Source organism: Etheostoma cragini, chromosome 17, assembly GCF_013103735.1.
Source record: "Etheostoma cragini isolate CJK2018 chromosome 17, CSU_Ecrag_1.0, whole genome shotgun sequence".
NCBI lineage: Eukaryota > Metazoa > Chordata > Actinopteri > Perciformes > Percidae > Etheostoma > Etheostoma cragini.
Window position 1 is genome coordinate 10567776 of NC_048423.1, and position 20347 is coordinate 10588122.

The following is a 20347-nucleotide window of genomic DNA, read 5'->3' on the forward strand; positions in this document are numbered from 1 at the left end:
GGGATGCTGGGTATATTTAGGCCCTTCTACTCGGAAAGAAGGGCCCACAACTCAAAATGTGTCAATGGAAGTGCCTCCAAGCCACTGTTTTTCCCTTTTTTCCTGGTGGTGTATGCATTGAGGACTCTGGTGAGGGGTACATTTGCCCTACATTTAAAACTTTATAGAGGTATGAAAATATGTCAAATTGCAGTGATGAAGACTATTATACATAGTCTATGTATATATATTTTAACTGGTAAAAAGTTTGGGGTCACTTAGAAATTTCCATTGCACTCCATTGTAGACAGAATACCAGCTGAGCTTAGTTGCATGTTTTTTTTTTTAACCAGGGCAGCAGTTTTCAGATTACATTATGAGTTTCCATAATTGCCAAAGGTTTCTCCACTGTTTTTCTAGCTAGTTTTTTATTTTTAATAAATCAGATTAGTAAACAGAATATGCACATTCAATTTGGCACATTTGATGAATGATTGCTGATAATGGGCAATGTAGATATTGCATTAAAGATCAGACACCCATTCAGAACAGCTGGCATCCTGTCTATAATGGAGTGGTATGGAAATGTGTAGGTGACCCCTAACTTTTGACTGGTATTGTGTGTGTGTGCGTGTGTGTGTGTAACATATGGCTTAATTGCAGTCCCTAAAAATGTACTTGAGGAGGATGTTTCCTGCAAGAATGTTTAGGACTGATTTCTAGTACTTCAGTGCGTGGCTGATTGTATTGTTCTAGCTGCATGAGATTATTCATTAATAATATGATTACCCTACCTTCCATTAACATTTGCACGTTCCTCTTTAGCTTCTTTATAGGAAATAAACATTTCTCCCATTCTGAAACATTCCCCAAGGGCAGACCTGGTTGCAGACCTAGTTCTACATGGAGTAATGCTGATATCCATTAAAGAATGGAAGACATTGGAAGAGAGTTGCTGGAGATGGGGGGGGGGGTTACCCTAAGGACAGACCATTCCCTGGCATTTTAATCACTTCATTTACACAATCTCCCAGGGTATTTCTGTGCAAATTATCAGAAAAGGTCATGCTGTAAGGAGGGATCTATTCTGATCCAAATGGTGTTTATAAACAGAAAAAGGCTCAAGTCCACACAGAGCAGCGTAACTGTGCAATAGCACAATGTAGCCATCAGGGGCTTTGCCTCCATGAACCTGATGAATACTTCATCCTGCAGGTAATACTTTTAGTAATAGCTTTTAGAGTATCAGCTAGTTTTGAATTTTCTTCAGTAAAGGGAGTCCTCATGTGGCCATTTGGGTTACTACAGCTTAATCTTCAAACAAATGTTATTACTGGAACACTTGTTAATACATCATCCTGGTGCCAAAAAGCTACCAATAAGTAAATGTTTTCATTATAAAAGTACAAAACAGAAAAATGCACCTGAAAGTAGTCATATTGAGGAAAATGTAATAATTGAGTAAATACAATTACAAGCTCTTTTTAAATCCCAGCTAGTAATTACATTTGACATTACCAAAATAAATGTTTGAAAGCCAGATTAGTTATTTGGCTGCTTTGAAGTAATGTCACCGCAAAACCACTGGATGTCACAAAGCTGCCAACTGTCTGTCATGAAAACAAAATAAGAATTCTGACTTTTATAGACACCCTAACACCTACCAACTTCTCCTAGAGCCATGAGTGTATAAATAATTAATTTAAAATGCATGCATCAAAAAATAAATATTGTTCAAATGAATATATCCAAGAGCAAATATTGAGTTTTTTTTCCAAAGTTTATTTGATGACAATATACAAGAACATCTTGAGCACGGAGTCCCTCCCTGACCGTCCAGGCTCACTGTTGGGAGATAACACCAAAATTAATACAAGGCAATTTAATTTCTACAACCAAAAAATAAAAATTCCTTAATGTGAGTAATTTAAAATTAGAGTGCAAATTAAAAAAAAAAAGTTAATATTTTAGGACACAAAGTTTCAACCCCAACATCAACGTTTGCAGCTTTATAAAAACATTGCAACAACTTGAGTAAGACTTTCAGGAAACATTTTCCAATGAGAAATTCACACATTGGCAAGCGTTCAACTCCTCCCTCCCTCCCCCCCCACAATACAAAAACTATGATCCACATGCTACACTCAAGTTGTGCCTTTATTAGAGATCGGAAGCATCATAAAAGTAATTGTGTCTGCTTAAATGGACGGCAGAGTGGAAAAAGCCTAATGGATAGCTATTATATAATACAGTGGTACAGGGAAAACCTATTAGCAGGGAGTTAAAAGACAGTAAGGGGTACCCTGGAAATCCAGAGTTCTCGCATGAGCACCATTCGAATTTATTTTACAAGTCACTCTGGCATCGAGTAATGCTGCTCATTAACTATGTCCTTGTAGCCGAGATGCACCAATCACATCGGTGTATCTGATATAGGCGTGCCAGAGGCGAGCTAAACAGATGACGACAGTTTCATCTACCAGTTAGCTCTGCTGGCATCTAAGCGTATGGGGCTCTGGATTTGTCACCCTGTGTGTTGTTCTGATTGGTTGTAGTGTTACCAAATGCAAAACGCTTGGTGCTGCCCCTCGAGATGGGCGATTTCATTACTCATAGCCAGACCCTTAACCTTTTTGATTTGGATCTGGATTTCCAGGCTAGGAAGGGGGGACACTGAAGGAAAAACTGCAGAGGGAGAGTAAGGTGCGACATGCATGGCACAGCTCAGGTCTATCAGCTTTTGATGTGCAACACCATGGCACACCATGCTTATTCTAGTTCTATACCTGCACACTGACACTTCATTTCTGCAAATTAATTCCGTTGGAAGCAAAATCAAGAACAAAGATGGAACAAAATAATGTTAACATGTTGAAAATTGAAGCATGGAAAAGAAAATATCTCTGAATGGATTTGTAGTGGCTGTACTCCACAGGTCATGTACCATTTTTTACAATTAATGAAAACTATGGTAGACGTGTCTGGACAGTGTCACTATTTTACAAGCTAGTTGTGCTGTAGCTACTATAGATGCAGCTGTATGTTATTAAACACAGTCCACCTGGGTTTTGTAATTCAGAGTTCTATTCTAGGTGACTTTAGGCCAACAATGGTGCCATAGAGGGTACAGGAGTATGCAGGGTAACATCGTAACAAGAACTACTACAGGAGTTTTAGCATATTATGTAGGTGAGGATTTAAAAAGGTAGAAGTCAACTATGTATCTTTTTCTAACTCCTGGATTATCTGCACACTGCAGTTAGACTAGCACAACGTTTACCTTCTACAGTTCCAGAAGAACATATGATATGATTGAAAAAAAAAATGACAAAAAGGAAATTAAAACAAAGTCATGAAATAAAAAAATAGAAAAAGATTAGCAGGGTAGGAAAAGGTGTCAAGAAAGAATCAAGTGCACTGACTTAAATTAAGCTGTCCTATTTAATTCTGTTCTTTACTCAGATAAGGAAAGAATTATATTTCCCTACGGCAAAATATCACAGAAATACTTATTCTAATTTTTTTAAACGAGCCAAGAGACAACATCCGTTCAGTTAACGGTCACATTACCTTTTTGCCAGCAGCACCCACACTGGCCTTCTTGATGCCTCGTACTTTCTTCATTCTGTTCTTGCGTTCCTTGCGCTGTTTCCTGGAGGTCTTCTTTTTCTCATAGAGACCATGCTGAGGAACAAAAACAAGGTGTTTCATTACATTATACGCAACACTCCCAGCCACAACCTACTGTTGTTGATAACGCTTCTACAGCGAGTACATCATTGTCAATATTGCCGACCCATACGTCATATTGGTGGTCTTCCCAGCATTCATAGCAACATTGTAGGGTTGGAGACATAGGATGAGACGATAAGGTTGGACGATTAAATATCAATTAATTAAATTTCACAGGGATGTAATGAGAAGAAATACGACTTTAATGTGTAAAGATTACAACCGGTTGAGATAAAAATGAATTGCAATGCAATTTGTAAACAGCCCAGAGCGTGACGCTAGTTAACATTACACAGCAGGTAATATTACAGCAGGTTACTACGCGCATGCTGCATGTTCAGTTCAACATGGTGGGCTGGGAACACAGGTTGGCCTCTACAAACATCAGTGTGATTCTTCATGTACAGACCACAGGGACTCAAACAGAGAGAGACACCACACTGAGAAAAGAAGAAACATTTTGGGGGGAAATGTGGAAAACCAATATCATTTAACCAAAGCTAAAAAAAAAAACGTTCAATGTTGTGAAATACCATTCTGTCATCTAGTGTTTCTTCTTTGTCGTTGAACAGCAAATGACTGGTAATAAAAGTTCTTAAAAAAGTTAATTACATTAAAAAAAAAAATCATATGGCCTTAGCAATTAACAAGACTTTAATTTTAGTTAAAGATAGAATAATTTTTCAGTTGCACTTTTAATAGAACACATCTGTTGTTTTGCAGTTTATATTAATAAAAAGGAATATTCATTTTGTTAAAAAAAAACTGAGAAACCTTATAGCAAACTTAGAGAACTAAGTAGAGTGTATCGTTACGTCCCTAATCGCCATATTTTATAGTATAAGGTTTACAACTGGGGATATTTTTTTTCAACAATCAAACTCATCAGTTATGCAGATATAATAATTAAGTGGGTAAAAGCAAATGATCGAGAAGATTTAACAGTCTGGCAAGTTCAGAAAATGTAAAACAGAAAAAATCATATTGCAATATCCAAAATCTAAGACGATCCCTAGAATTATTTTATGATCAAGATATTTTTATCACTCACGTTTCCCTTTGCTTTTTGACTCTTTGGCTACAGTAACAAGACAAGGGCTGTGACTGTATAGATCTTTTCTTTAAAAACGGTCAAGAAGCAATGCATCACCGTGATATGGCAGTTAACCGCACTCCCCGATACGGCAGAAGCTTCGCAGCACAGTGGTCTAGCAGCTGAGCTAAGCTAAGCATAGAGGGCGACTTAGCCGCCTGCTAACCTGTTGCTCTCTCTACCAATATAAGCAGCTCTGTTTTAGGATAATAAAACGTGTATGCAGGCTGAAATTGAACTGTGCCGTTTTGTCTGGATTAAACTATTAGCAAAAGAAAACTCTGCTAGCTGCTACGCTTAAGTGCAATGGTAAAACACTTCAGCAGTGACGGCAATGTGCCCACCTCAGCTGAGAATTGAGAAATGTTTTTGCTTTCTCTGTCGTGTAACAAATGTTTCCTGTAGAAAGAGGCAAATCCCCAATATAGGTAATGGGCTCATCTTGTGCACAGCGGAAGTGACGAGAAACTTAGGTTTTATTTCTCCATAATGTCTTAAAAAGCCTATAGGATAGACGACAGTCAATGAGGATAACTAAACAATTGCGGTTTATTATATTTCATATCACACATCTGTACTATTGTCACTTTCACCAGCAAAAAAATAAAATAAAATAAACAAATAATTTGTCACGTCACCGCCGGTGTTACAGTTACCGTCAAATCCCTAAACAAGACAGAATAGGGACAATAAAAAACTGAGGCAGGCCCACCCAGACAGTATTTTTATTTGTATGAAGCAGCGGAAAAAATTGCTGCGTGATGATTGTGTTCATTTACCTGACATTGCACATCCTGTGATGTTACCAATGCGCAGGTGCACAACAGCAGTGTAGATGCTGAAACAATATTATGCCACCCAAATGACAAGCATTAAATGATGTGCTTTAAAACTGTTTTAACACAGACTACATTGGGCCTTGGCTGATAAGTTGTCATTAATATCAAAACCTAAACTCAAAATGTGCATATGCCTACATTAAACTGCCTCCAAACAAATGGGCTGATTCAACATTACCCACCAACAATGTCTGATAGATGTTAGGGATAATCTACTGTCACTGCATGGTATAACTTTACATACCTTTCAATTGCACCCGTCATCCAACCTAATTAACTGTTATGTGCTGTTTTGCTAACTACTTCACATGATGCACATGCAAAAAAGGGTATATTTAGTGACAACTCCGAGAGAAGAGCAGAGCTGCTGTATTATAAGAAAAGGCCGTCCAGTAAAGAGTAGTTTCCGAAGAACTGCATTTGAGTTCCGGAAGAGAAATTTTGCGGTTGCACAATTTCTTTGATGGGCAAAAAAAGAATGCCTCCTGATAATAAAACACCATCTTCTCTGGAAAAAACCTAAATCATTCATGTAGAAAATGGTTTAAAACTCACTCTGGCCAGTCTGTGTTTGGGCTCGTTCTTCTTGGCGTAGTCTAGGGAGTCGTACACCATGGCAAAGCCTGTTGTTTTGCCACCACCAAACTGAGTCCTGAAGCCAAATACGAACACAACATCAGGTGTGGTCTTGTACATCTTGGCAAGTTTCTCCCTGATTTCAGTCTTGGGGACTGTGGCCTTGCCTGGATGCAGGACATCGACAACCTACGGAAAAAGGCAGTGAAGACATGAATGTATGACTAAAACTCAGCTTGTGATGGCATCCACACAATGGACATTGTAGAGGGGTTTAAACGCTTACCATTTGCTTCCTCTGAAGCAGCCGGTTCGTCATGAACTTGCGGGTCCTGACTGTTACTGTGTCATTCTGAAGGTAGGAGAAAGTAGATGATGACGATTATTAACGCACAATATTTCTAATATCACACAATAATATTTGATTTCAGCCTTCAACACTACAAAACAGACTCCAGCCTTTCGTTGCAGCTTCCCTCACGAGTTAGCTAGCAACATGCTGTCACAATTATCTTTAGCTTCATTTTACTGGCAGGACAGGTTGCTTTCCAGAAAACTTTAATGTTTCCACGGACTCAATGCAGTCTGGTTTTATGTGCCAGTTGATAACGCTGAATAGTACTAGCTACTGTAGTAGCATGTTCACGTAGCGTGAGGGCCTTGCCATCGCAGCAGTGTTGTGTATGCTAACGTTAGCCGCAGGGAGCTAGGACTTCTCGTTTCATTATTGATTACTAATTTACGTCTAAATACTCCAGTGTGTCTTGCAGCAACTATGTAGGTTCAATATATTCTGTAGTGAATAAAAAATTGAGGGGAAACTACACAAGCCATCCCATAGCAAGTGAATACAGTGTATACAACGTTCGGAAAGACATCGGTTAGGATAGCATTTGGATGGTGTCTGAATTCACTCTCAATATACTATCAGACCACATCAATATCGAAATTATATTATAGCGCACATTTAAATAATCATTTAATGGGAAAGAAATGTGTGCTGGTGGACCGATGGCTTTGATGAACGACAGATTTTACTTGATATTTTACTGCAAGACTCACCATCTTGACGCCAGCCTCGCTCAGGGACGTAGAAAAGGAGGAAGGACCAGCAGGCGACCGGATTAATGCCTGCAAAAAATAGAGTGAGCACGTACTTGTGTTGCCTGATGTAAAAACGTAAACAACATTTAGGAACTTGGCGAAATTCTTTAGCTTTTCTTTCAGTAAACTTAATATAGAGTTATATACATGATGATTAGTACATGAAAAGTATTTAAAATATGACAAAGAAATATAATTTTAGCATATTTAGGCAAAGAGTGAGGATTTTTCTCGGGCTTTTTTAGTTCAGAAGATGAGCCAGCAAGACGTCAATAACCACAGCAGGATATTAATGGTTAAGGTAACCAATAACAGCAAGAAGCACATTGTAGTTATTAAAATGTACAACATAATTTAGTTTTGGACATGTCACGTTTGTTACATGCATACATACCTGTTGTAGGACCCCTACTGCCTCGCATCTCCACCCTGTATACACCTTCAATGTACCCTGTAACCATTACGAAGCACATTGCGCACACCAGACTATACACGGCAGCTTCTTAATTTGTCTGAGCACCCAGAAACCAACCAGTAGCCTATTGCTAACCTCGATTGACACTGGCCATATATGTTTGTGTTAATTTGAATGTACTCCATGTAAACACAATACATGTTAAAATGTAGCTTAGCCTACATTATGAATCAAAACTAAATACTGACAGGCCCCCTCCAAAAGACACTTGATTTTGTACGTAGTGATGTAAATTCCCTTAAATTGTGCCATTAATCAAATGACAAAAAACAGGCTTGGATGCATGAATAAGAGATTGTTTAGCACAATATGAAGTGTGTTATAATGCCTGACTGTAGGTTCATGTATACCCACCTAAATGCCTAAACTAATTTTCACACATTGTATTTCATTATAGAAAGCATTTACTAGTTCACATAAATTAGTCTGCTTATTTGTCTATTCGTCTAGTCCCATGAACAGGAAATAACACAAAATGTTTACAGAGATTGTATTCCTAGTTTGTAAATGAGTACTTGCATGAGTAATATGATGGGACATTTAAGATGTGGAAAAAGGACTAAGCTCTCTTGACTAGCATTAATCAGTGTTACTAACATACTGAGAAAAATTGTGGTAAAAAAAAATACACAAAAGATGCCTGTTCATTATTGAATTGCAGTAAGAATAATGTCCCTTATTAATCATGTTAAATGATTCCATCAGTGTTTTCTGTCACATTAAAATTAGCTAAAACCACAAAAAAGAGAAAATTAAAACAGTATTTTTGTTGTTACAGAACTTTATTGATCTTGCAGCAACAGTGCCCACTGGCATTGGAGTTTCATTTAAAATAAGGTACTTAAAATCAGAACAGAAAGTTACAGTAAGTTGGTTTCAAATCTTTTTCAACACACAATGTTAAGCCCTCATTGTCAAACCAAACTGTTTGAAATACATCTGCAGTGTGAATTATGATGCAGTATTAGAAACTTTTATTGCCAAAAATGTGCAATGCAAATTGTGTTCAAACAACCCCTCCATGTATTTTTCACCAAACATGGCCAGGATTAATGATAAAACTAAAACGAACAAAAAGAAAATCTTTGATAGACATCATTTCAGCCATTTAGTGGTTCCAGTCATACAGAGAAACAAACTTGTGGTGTGAAAGAATTTTGAATGAAAAATGGGAACGTCATGGTGATTAAATTAAGAGCTGCTACTTGGACAGATTAGCAGACAGGATTATGAGCGGGGTGTAAAAAAAAAAAAAAGACAAATCATATAGGGACTAAATGAGCACGAGGCATTCTTTTAACCACATCGCCATCTGAACTTTAGAATCCCCAAATGAAATGTGCGGCATCACACTTTCAAGCTTTACAGCTGCTTGAAGGAAAATAATATTAAAAAACACAAAAAGTATTTATTTTGCTCAATTGCCCAGTACATTTCCTGTTCAATGTTACAGGGAAAAAATAAACATCTGTTGGAAAGTACAAATTGATGACTAGGAACCTAGTTGTAGTTACTGCATTTGATTTGAAATAAGGCATGGACGGACATGAACCATGAAAAGAATAAAAGTAATGGATTAAGGACACAGGGATTTGTAGATTAATGGACAGCATCTATCAACCTGAAGCAAACAATTCTTCTTCTGTGGTTCTTGACACTTCCAAACACTTGACAGTGCTGATACCCACAAAAATACCCTCAATACTAAGGAATTGTACTAAAAAATTCAATGCATATAAAACGTTTGGATAATTTAAAGTTTTTCAAAAATCATCTTGTATTTCACCCAAAAATGTCCATTGGGATATTAACCATTTCCACATGAACCTGTCTATCTGGTCCAGGTATTTAAAAAACAAATGTTGCCAAGTATTATCTCCCTTCTTAGATTTATCAAATTATAAACCGAAATCTCTTGTCAACAAAACAAACTAGTTAGATCAAAGTGACATTAACTCTGGAGAAAATGTTTTGTGTAAATAACATGATAAGTGATGACTAGTGTGGCTTGATATTGTTATTCTGTACTGAAATTTAATTCTGAATAAAAAGCTTGTTTTCAATTTTCAGATTCGTAAGTAGCTTTAAGTGATAGTGGGAAATAAAATCATTTAATGTTTACAAAACAATTAAATCATGGCCAACATTTTTTTTTTTAACGATGGAAATGGAAACTTAAGTCTTGGAATGCCATGAAATCTTCACCTCATTGCAAAATAAAAAAAGTGACTATGCAGCGTCCCTTTGCATACCATCACAGAAAACTAAACAGACCAAAAAAAACCGATAGATTGTGGAGCTTTTCAAGTAGTTCCAAAAACCAAAAAGAAATTAAAATCACTTAAAATAGCATGCTTACAAGAGTCTTCAAAACCAAAGACTGTGATGAATATCAAAGCTTTTGACTGATTCTAAGGCCAGTACTAAATAATTACCACTTCCTCCCCTAATAAACTTGGAATATTGTCAGTTTCAGTGTGCTCTGTTAAAGATCCGGACTCATAGAACACTGGAGGATGAGCACTGCAGTCTACTAATTGGACAATGTGAGCACATAATATTCAGACCCGCTCCCTCAATGTTTGTACAGCAACTGGTAACCATGGAATATCTATACAAATAAACAGTTTCCAGAGTTGGCCACACTGTACCTGTATGTATGACACACTGAATTCCCATGGTTTACACACATTACATCCAGCAGCAAGACAGAGAGCTAAAGAAGATGGCTGTCATGAGGGCTCACAACATTGGTTTCTACAAGCCAAGCCACTGGCACGTGTGATGCCAGGTCATTTGCTTTTGCTGGTGTCGTTCCATTCTGTTAGATGTCCATTTCAAACTGAGCATCATCTGGAAAACAAAAACACAGGCAACAAGGTGTTGAGAATCTTTTGGAATATGCTGGGTTGTTTTATTATCCTGGGGTTTATTTGGTGGAATAATTACAGGACAACAGCAGAGTGTTTTTGTCACATATGAGACGAGATGGACTGTTGACTGTGCCAACAAAACACTTCATTAGAAAGTTGGTTTCTCAATCCATGTACAGTAGGAACTCTTACCGCTTATGGGCTTGCCACCGTGTTTGTTTATGTGGTTGTTGGCTTCATTCTTCTTGTTCTCTCTCAGGACATTTTGGCTTGTCACTCCAGGGATGACGGGCAGGTGAGCTGGGGGAGTCTGGGCAATAGGAGAATTACGCCTGTCGAGTAGGAACTTGCGGTCATAGATGATCCGGGTTCCTGCAACAGGACACATATCAAGTTTCAGTTACCCGTGCTTTATCTGAGGAAGTATATAATGCGGGTGCTATTAAAAGGTGCTGTGAGTCAGATGGCTGGCCTTCGTTCAGACAGCCCAGATTGAAGCCATCTTGTCTAAAAGCATGCACCTTTAGACTTTAGTAAAACATGTATACCCCTGCCCCTTTCAGCATGTGATTAAATCTGTTCAGTTGCATGTTTCATTTTGCATGTTTATCAGTAGATTCTGCGATGCTCAAACTGTCCGAGTTTATTTACACAAGACAAGGTTCTCCCACTATTTTATTGTGAGAGCAAGATAATCTTCTTTGGTTTGATTTGACTGACAAGTTTGCTTCACAAGAGTCACAAAATCAGTCTATCTTGTGCTGTCTGTTGTTTAATTTCTGAATAAATCTGGTTAACCTTGCTCTTGAATGCCTTTATGGCCTCACTTCACGGCACACTTGTTTATCTATCGTTTCCAAAATAATCTGATTCACTGATGACACTGGCATGGTAGAAAAGCACAGGTGGAACTAATAATGATAATGATGGCTCAGTTCCAGTAATCATTGCATTGCAATGCTGCAATTTATGTTTATGAGCAACAACCTGTGTTTAACAGGTCAAAATGTTCAGTGTGACCAAAGGCTGTTTAATTCTATAGTTTCACTTCAGATTTCTTTTCTCTGGTTATGTATGCCACCGTGCAATGGCTCTATGTTCCCAGTTTAAAAACCACTCCTTTGAACGATACTTAACTATAAAATAGTCTCAAACAAAATGTGTATTTATACTAAATCTCAAATGATTAGTCAATTAAAAAATCAGTTTATTTACAGAAAATACCTAGGCAAATCAGTTTATTTACAGAAAATACCTAGGCAAACATGTTGATAGAAATTAATAGTTTTTTGGTTCCAGCCTTTCTAATGTGAAGATTTGCTACTTTTCTCAGTTTATAGCATTTGATCATTTAAAAACATTTGACTGGACTTGTCCTGGACTGATAGACATTTCAATATATGTTTTGACATTTAATAGGCAAATAATTGATAATGGAAATAACATTAAAAAAAACCTTGACAGAAAGAAGAACAAATTATGCAATGTCTTTACAAATATAATGCAAGTCAGCAACATGTCGAGATAGCACATCACAGTCATGCAGTGATAGGAGTATAGTATCCTAGATTTATTGTACTTCCTTGTGGGAAAGGGCTACATTGAACTGAAGCATACACTGACAGATAGATAGATAGTTATTGATCCCCCCAAAAAACGGAAATTCCAGCAAAATATCAGGCACACAGCACACATACAGAATATACATGAAACAACAGGATACAATTAAAGAACAAATAATTTAAAATGTAGTTGGGGATAAAAATGTACAACTGTTTAACTTTTACGGATAAAGCTGTAGGTAACATAAGTATTGTACGTAAATATTGTGCAAGTTGCACTTAGTGCAGTATATTAAGCATACATTGCAATCTGGTGTACAGTAGGCTATTTGCTTAAAGCTGCTGGTAATCACATTTATGTTTGCCATATGTGGCAAATAAAACATTTTCACCTTCTTAAAATTAATCTGCAATACAGTAACAATGCATTCATCAGAACTCTGCGCAGCAAACCAGCCAATCAGACAGCCGCAAGAACGGACAGGGGCGGGGCTAAGGCTTGTTTTTGTTTTGATCAGTATGACAAGGCTGCCAGAAGCCTGTACAGGCCACAGTGAGCTGAGCTGTTACGAGTTTGGTAAAAGTACAAACACGACTGAATAATAATTACCCTACATTTTCTTAATAATAAAGATTAGTAGACCGGGTAACCCCTTACCTCCAGGAGTGGTAGAGAATAAAGTGCCTCCAGGGGTGGTACAATAGTCATGAGGTAGCTGCGTTGTGTCGTTGATCAACACCGTCCTGGTCGGGATGGCCCTGCTCTCGCTAAACTGACGACTGGTCGACATTTTCTGCGCCGATTCGGTGACAAATTCAGCAGCTATAGCAAATTAGGGTGTTTTTTCCCGACGGACGGTGGAAACCCGGGCAATTCCCCACTCTCGTATGTCTTCCTAAAAGCTTTCTTATCACCCCTGTCGTCCTCCCAGCCGTCAGCACCGTCCCCTCCCTCAGCAAAGGCAGGAAGCACAAGCTGCGGGCGGATATGAAGTCAGCGGTGCGGAGCTGGAGCATCAGCTATGGTGCCAGCCTACTTTTCACACTTAAAGAAACACATATCTCTCTCTCTCTCCCTTTGTGTCTTTTCAATAAGAAATTGTGCAGCCTGGTAAAAAGCTGTCCATTACGGAAGAGGATTAGGGCCACTGGTGAAAAATGTATGTGAGATCTGACTTTATTCTCAAAATTTTGACTTTATCCTCAGAATTCTGAGATTAAAGTCAGAATTCTTACTCAGAATTTAAAAAAAAGTCTCACATAATGTTTTCACCAGTGGCCCTAATCCTCTTCCGTAGTCCATGGTACCTCCTCAATGTGAATAATTGGCTTCATCTCAATGTAGATAATAGGTCTGAATATTCCTCTACTTTGATCAAATTTAAATTGTTAGATGGCACAATGCCGCAGTCAGTGCTGTGGAGTAGAGTGCTGTTAAGTTAATACATGGTTACACAGTGTGTGTGATCCTAACTAGGGTTTGAAACAACAAACAAACAAATAACATTAATTCATTCTTGCAATAATAATAATAACAAAAATACATGATAATATGGTAGGCTACATTTATATTAATAATATTATTATTATTATTAATATATATTATAGGTTCAATGCTCCATTCAAGTACATTCTACAGGTAAAAAGTACCGAATTCAGAATGACTATTTTAACTACCCCAGACTGTCACATACTGCACTCCTTACTTAGGCCACACACACACACACACACACACAAACACACACACACACACACACACACACACACACACACACACACACTTAACATATGTTGTACCTTGAAAGTGACTGAGTTAGTGAGTGAATATCTGCATTCAATAGAGAACATTTATTTGAAGTTTTATTCAAACTGAAACTACGAAGTTGCTGCTTACTGTAATGGTTGACCTCATGTCCATATTGGATACAATTTACAAGAATACTTCAAATACAAGATTAAGATCCAAATTTTCTTTATTGCAATTCAAATAGTTAAATTTAGTTGAAACTTCAATTTGACCAGACTAGATCAAGATTGTATTTCTGAACCTTTCCACGTTAACTGTATCATTTGTGTACAAAGGCTTTGAATATTAGGATCGGTCTGCCTCTTGATATAAATATAATATAGGTTGTAATTATTCAAACGTAACGGAAGAGTGCTTGACATTCCCGCTATGATGAGTATAGGAGTGCTTTTCAATTATTTGTGGTTCCATACAACATTTTATTCAAAGATAGGACCAAGTGATGTGGTTTATGAAGGGAAAAATATGATGGCCAGGGAGAAGCACTACACTGATCACATCTAGAAATAAAAAATAAAAAGAATAATATTCACTAGGCCTACATTTTATCAGCTGCAACAGAGCATTTAATGCCTCCAATAAACACTATTTAGTTACTTTGATAACCCAATACCAGTTGGCATCGTGTGTCATTAACAACAGTGATATTGCTGTTCATCCATAGACTTTGACTTAAATTCTGTTTTTATACACAATGCAAACTTCCACTCATAGTTTAGCATGTTTGGTATTTTCCCCTGCTAACTCCAATATTTCCGATAGCCTCTGAAGGTATCATTGGCAAAGTGCGCATGCGCTTTGCCCTCTCTGTCTACGCTACCTACCCGGTCTGTAGTCGAACTTTCCTTCCGCTGCCAACCTCCGTCTCAGAGCCAGACAGCAACAAAAGCCAGCAAATAAACATGAGCTTCACAGTTGAAGAGAGGGGAAGCCCGAACTCCCTGAGCTACCGCTTGTTCTTCAGTAAGTAGAAACGAAGTAGAAATCACAGCGTTGTGCCAATGTGCTACTCCGAGGTATTTTTCTTTTACAAATTCTACAAGCTAGCTGCAACCTCCCACGTGTCACTTATTCATTTTTTGTTGCTGGTTCGTTTTATCATACTAAAATCAATAAACTATCTGTTTATATAATCTATCTTATCCTATCAGTAATTGTTGAGTTTAAGCCATGTAAAGTTGCTTCAACAAGCTGCTTTTCGTCAGTCAGCTTTCTGAAGAAACGTCACTGTAGGTCTTATTGTTGACCTTACACCATTATTCTTCTTCGCTGAATTTACGGGGGGGTACAACGCCCTCTCTGACAATAACGCATTGATAAAGCCGAACCGTAGATATGATAACAAGACTGAGTGGTTAATCTGTTGGACTAAATGCTCAATGTATTTGCACAGGCTTACATAACATTATTGATTATCCTCGTTAACCATTTATATAGAAATTTCCTCATAGTTTGTAGTCATGTGTTTTAAGACAACTCAAAGTTAAGTCTCAGGTTGTCATGGTCATTACATAGTAGTCAACCCAACTTCGGTTTTATATATATATATATATATATATATATATATATATATATATATATATATATATATGGCAGCTAAACACAAATCCTCTTTCCGTAATCTTTTTGTTAATCAAGTAGCTCATTGGCACACCTTAAACCAGAAGTGAAACTAAGCAGTTATGGAAACCTATGTATTCTGGCAAATCCACAAGACACAATGACGACATGATTTCCCTGGTGTAGGACACTCAGTGATATGAGACAAATGGGAGCAGCTTGTTTCTGTCTGCCATGCTTATGCAGTGTTTGATCTTTTACAGAAAATGCTGAAGGAAAGTACATCTCACCATTCCATGACATACCAATATATGCCGATGAGAGTAAGGTAAGGTAGCATCTGTCACCTTTACCCGTACAGGCGTCGTACATGCCAAAAGTTTGGACACACCTTCTCATTCAATCCTTTATTTTCATGACTATTTACATTGTAGATTCTAAAGGCATTAAAACTATGAATTTTGAAATGGTTTTCACTTCACAGATGTGCCTTGTCAGGGTTAATTAGTGGAATTTCTTGCCTTATTAATGGGGTTGGGACCATCAGTTGTGTTGTGCAGAAGTCAGGTTGATACACAGCCGACGACCCTATTGGACAACTGTTAGAATTCATATTTTGGCAAGAACCAATCAGCCAAGTAAAGAGAAACGAGTGGCCATCATTACTTTAAGAAATGTAGGTCAGTCGGTCCTGAAAAATTGCGAAAACTTTGAATGTTTCCCCAAGTGCAGGCACAAAAACCATCAAGCGCTACAATAAAACTGGCTCACATGAGGACCCTCCCAGGAAAGGAAGACAAAGAGTCACTTCTGCTGCTGAGGATAAGTTCATCCGAGTCACCAGCCTCAGAAATTGCAAGTTAACAGCAGCTCAGATAAGAGACCAGATGAATACCATACAGAGTTGTAGCAGCAGACACATCTCTAGAACTACTGTTAAGGAGACTGGGCGAATCAGGCCTTCATGGCGAATCAGGCCTTCATGGTCACATGGGAACAAGCAGAAGAGATTTGTTTGGGCCAAGAAACACAAGGAATGGACATTAGACCAGTGGAAATCTGTGCTTTGGTCTGATGAGCCCAAATTTGAGATCTTTGGTTCCAATTGCCGTGTCTTTTTGCAACACAGAAAAGGTGACCGGAGGGATTCTTCATGCCTGGTTCCCACCATGAAGCATGGAGGAGGCGGTCTGATGGTGTGGGGGTGCTTTGCTGGTGACACTATTTTAGATTTATATAATATATAGTAGATTTATAGATTTATTCCAAATTGAAGGCATACTGAACCAGCATGGCTGACACAGCATCCTGAAGCAACACCCCATCCGGTTTGCGTTTAGTTGGACCGTCATTAATAATCAACAGGACAATGACCCCAAACACACCTCCAGACTGTGTAAGGGCCATTTGACCAAGAAGGAGATTGATAGTGCTGCGCCGCCACAGTCACCGGACCTGAACCCAATCAAGATGGTTTGGGGAGAGCTGGACTGCAGAGTGAAGCTAAAGGGCCGACAAGTGCTGAGCATGTCTGGGAACTCCTTCAAGACTGTTTGGAAACTATCTCAAGTGACTACTTCATGATGCCCATCAAGAGAATGCCAATAGTGTGCAAAGCAGTAATCAGAGCAAAGGGTGGCTACTTTGAAGAAACTAGAATACAAGACATGTTTTTAGTAATTTCAGTTTTTTGTTTAGTACATAATTCCATATGTGTTCATTCATAGTTTTGATGCCTTTCAGTGAGAATCTACAAAGTCATGAAAATAAAGGAAATGCATTGAATGAGGTGTGTCTAAACTTTTGGCCTGTACTGTGTATATTTCTGAAACAATTAATTTTATTAATGGAAAACATATTAACAAGAGCAATGCAAGTTAAAGTTAGAATGTTGCACATTATAAAATCATTTTTGTGTCATCTTCAGTTGTGTGTCCTCTACTATGTCAGAATAATTTAAGATAATTTTGACAGATTCTTTTCTCTTACAGAACATTTTCCACATGGTTGTTGAAGTACCAAGGTGGACAAATGCAAAGATGGAGGTATGAGTGTCAAATAATCTTCCAATAACTTTTGGATTAGATTTTAGAAGCTTTGGTTTTAGCTTGACCATCAACTGTTTTTAACATGTTTTCATTAACCCATGGATCATATGTCTTCAACCCAAAAAATATCACTCCTTGAGCTGAAAGTTAAACAAGATTAAACATTGAGTTTTACCATTTCTACCCTTGCCATTATTTCAATAATGGGAATGTTTAATTTGATTTTAGTCCTGCAAATAATTTTATTGCAACTAGGTTTAAATGCAAAGTTCTTCTATTACAATTAGGCATCACATTTAACACAAATGAATTTTTTCTTGTTTTAGTTCTAATCATTTCTTTAAAAGTAACTGCATTACAAATTTATTTTTCAGATTGCTACAAAAGACCCCTTGAACCCAATAAAGCAAGATGTTAAGAAGGGCAAGTTGCGATATGTTGCCAATGTTTTCCCACATAAGGGTTACATATGGAACTATGGAGCCATTCCTCAGGTTAGTTTTTTTTTCTTGATACTAATGTGTCCCCTTTAAAGGTGATGGTCTAATATCAATCCTGTAGTGTTTTAAGAGTACACCAGCAGATGCTCATTAGTTTTACTTAATCCAGCTGACAGGCTTTTTTTCTGTAACGTTTCAGACATGGGAAGATCCCGCACACAAAGATGGAGACACCGGCTGCTGCGGTGACAACGACCCCATTGATGTCTGTGAGATCGGCAGTAAGGTACAGCACACGCTGATGATTTCACAGCCTTATGTTTGTCATCCTTCATTAGGTCATTGTGATTTGTTGTGTACATTTATTTAATTGAAAAAAGGTAATACTGCTGACAACAGAAAGGTAACTGCAAACCCACACGTCCTCTCTTAGGTGTGTTCCCGTGGGGAGGTAATCACAGTGAAGGTGCTCGGGATCCTGGCCATGATCGATGAGGGTGAGACTGATTGGAAAGTGATTGCAATCAACGTAGAGGACCCTGAAGCCAATAACTTTAACAGTAAGCAGCTTGTTTTTCCCTCCGTTTGAGTTTCTGAGTAGTACTGCAACAGTCACACTTAACATGTTTTGTTGTGTAGACATCAGCGATGTCCAGCGCCTGAAACCTGGTTATCTGGAGTCCACAGTCGACTGGTTCAGGAGGTACAAAGTGCCAGATGGGAAACCAGAGAACCGGTTTGCTTTCAACGACGAGTTTAAAGACAAGGTCTCCACCCTAGCACACCTTATTCAGCCATCATTTTCACTATGACAAAAAGGAAAGATTTCCCCTTGGGGAAAATAACATCCATCTTATTTTATCTAAACTTACTCTGCTGTGTCAAGGAACTGCAGTTTATTCTCGTGTCAAACTTGTGTGAACTTGAACTTTACAATATTTAAATAATAATTTAAATAATAAATAATTTAAATATAATTATATACAGATTGTTCTTGCATTACAGTTATAGTTAACAGTAAAAAAAAAAAAAAAAAAAAAAGCACTCGCAACTAAGCACATACTCTTTTTGTGTTTCAGGACTTTGCCATTGAAGTAATCAAGAGCACTCACAACTTCTGGAAAGCCCTCATTTCCCAGAAGACCAATGCTGGTGAACTGAACTGGTAAACACTGTCCTTACTGCTCCGACCACAGAAAACAAGCACAGCTGCTTTTAGGACAAACTGAAATGTCTGTTTTATTTTATTCTAAACTATAAATGATTGTGTCTTATCATGCAAAACAGCAAAAACACGTGTGTCTCGGCCAGTGACAGCCCTTACTGCTGTTCAGTGGATGAAGCTAAAGCTGTTGTTGGTGAAGTAAGATTTGTTTAACCCTTGTTGCAACATAACACATGCAGTATGTCAACACCAGACCTCATTCCTCCTTGATTATTATTTCACAACTTATGTTTCACTCTATTTTCAGACATGTCCTTGTGGAAAAGAAGAAGCTATCCCCTCATCAGGTAGCTTTTCACAAATATACTAATAAAGTCCAGATTATTAAATTGAACTTTATTGCTCTGATGTAAGTTTAACTTTAATATTTTCTTTTGCAGTTGATACATGGTTCTACTATGAGAGGAAGTAAACCAGGAGCTGTGTGGATATGAGCCGAGTGAAGGACTCATCTTTTATAGAAATACTTGACGGGGTGGGAAGTGCTTGGCTGGGTGCTTGTCTATAGATGGAGTGATAATGGTTAGATACTGTAGAAAATTAAAAAGTAATCATGTCTTGACCAAGGAATTTCCACTTATTTAACAAAGATCTCTTTAGGGATGTGTCATAGAGAAGTCATAAACAAATAAAATAAACTATTCCTGTGGATACTTATGCCATCTTGAACTGCTTTAATAAAGTTCCTCTGGTTAAATTATGATCAAAGTATGATTTCTTTTTTTTCACTTGTGTGTTACAGAATTTGTTCTAAACGACAAAGAGCACTATTGTGTTTCAGTTGCTGCCATGATCGCACTGAATGGGAGCTGTTAGTGTAAGAGTTGTGAGGAAAAAAATTTAAAATTAGTTTTTTTCTTTATAAACACTATACTTTAGACCACACATGTCAAACTCAAGGCCCACGGGCCAAATTCGGCCCCTTGCTAATTTTGATTATTTTATTTTGATTATTACTTTTCTGACCCTTTATACATTTTGGCCCACCTACTTTTTGTCACTTTTCACAACCTTTTGTTGATATTTATAAAGGT

At 37.8% G+C, this 20347-nt stretch overlaps 3 protein-coding genes across 5 annotated transcripts; 1 reads left to right on the forward strand and 2 right to left on the reverse strand.

The window, feature by feature from the left end:
* Positions 1-1740: 1740 nt before the first annotated feature.
* Positions 1741-7350, reverse strand: rps24 (ribosomal protein S24). Of its 3 annotated transcripts, XM_034898211.1 has the most exons (7): positions 7282-7350; positions 6506-6571; positions 6199-6408; positions 3550-3663; positions 3260-3262; positions 2766-2786; positions 1741-1824 (listed from the first exon to the last, which is right to left on the reverse strand). In XM_034898211.1, the coding sequence occupies exons 1-6, from the start codon at positions 7282-7284 to the stop codon at positions 2781-2783; spliced, it is 402 nt and encodes a 133-aa protein (XP_034754102.1). In that variant the 5' UTR covers positions 7285-7350; the 3' UTR covers positions 1741-1824; positions 2766-2780. The 3 variants fall into 3 exon arrangements, with proteins under 3 accessions (XP_034754102.1, XP_034754103.1, XP_034754104.1); XM_034898212.1 differs by lacking the exon at positions 3260-3262; XM_034898213.1 differs by lacking the exons at positions 2766-2786; positions 3260-3262.
* Positions 7351-8570: 1220 nt separating this feature from the next.
* Positions 8571-13214, reverse strand: eif4ebp2 (eukaryotic translation initiation factor 4E binding protein 2). Its single transcript, XM_034898214.1, has 3 exons — positions 12892-13214; positions 10864-11043; positions 8571-10651 (listed from the first exon to the last, which is right to left on the reverse strand). Exons 1-3 carry the CDS (start codon positions 13022-13024, stop codon positions 10623-10625), a joined length of 342 nt encoding a protein of 113 aa, XP_034754105.1. The 5' UTR covers positions 13025-13214; the 3' UTR covers positions 8571-10622.
* Positions 13215-14830: 1616 nt separating this feature from the next.
* On the forward strand, positions 14831-20014 carry ppa1b (inorganic pyrophosphatase 1b). Its single transcript, XM_034898897.1, has 11 exons — positions 14831-15003; positions 15864-15928; positions 17592-17645; positions 18023-18142; positions 18288-18374; positions 18522-18648; positions 18728-18855; positions 19168-19253; positions 19376-19451; positions 19561-19600; positions 19694-20014. The coding sequence occupies exons 1-11, from the start codon at positions 14832-14834 to the stop codon at positions 19723-19725; spliced, it is 987 nt and encodes a 328-aa protein (XP_034754788.1). The 5' UTR covers position 14831; the 3' UTR covers positions 19726-20014.
* Positions 20015-20347: the final 333 nt, after the last annotated feature.

Excerpts from the sequence above, each read along its gene's own strand:
- rps24 (XM_034898211.1), bottom strand. Across the intron at positions 6,409-6,505 it reads TGCTTCAGAGGAAGCAAATG|GTTGTCGATGTCCTGCATCC; the intron begins GTAAGCGTTTAA and ends CTTTTTCCGTAG. Across the intron at positions 3,664-6,198 it reads CCAAACACAGACTGGCCAGA|CATGGTCTCTATGAGAAAAA; the intron begins GTGAGTTTTAAA and ends TTTGTTCCTCAG.
- eif4ebp2 (XM_034898214.1), bottom strand. The coding sequence starts at position 13,024 with ATGTCGACCAGTCGTCAGTTTAGCGAGAGCAGGGCCATCCCGACCAGG. Across the intron at positions 11,044-12,891 it reads ATTCTCTACCACTCCTGGAG|GAACCCGGATCATCTATGAC; the intron begins GTAAGGGGTTAC and ends GTCCTGTTGCAG. Across the intron at positions 10,652-10,863 it reads CGGTGGCAAGCCCATAAGCG|ATGATGCTCAGTTTGAAATG; the intron begins GTAAGAGTTCCT and ends TTTGTTTTCCAG.
- ppa1b (XM_034898897.1), top strand. The coding sequence starts at position 14,832 with ATGCGCTTTGCCCTCTCTGTCTACGCTACCTACCCGGTCTGTAGTCGA. Across the intron at positions 17,646-18,022 it reads GGACAAATGCAAAGATGGAG|ATTGCTACAAAAGACCCCTT; the intron begins GTATGAGTGTCA and ends TTTATTTTTCAG. Across the intron at positions 18,649-18,727 it reads TGAAGCCAATAACTTTAACA|ACATCAGCGATGTCCAGCGC; the intron begins GTAAGCAGCTTG and ends TTTGTTGTGTAG.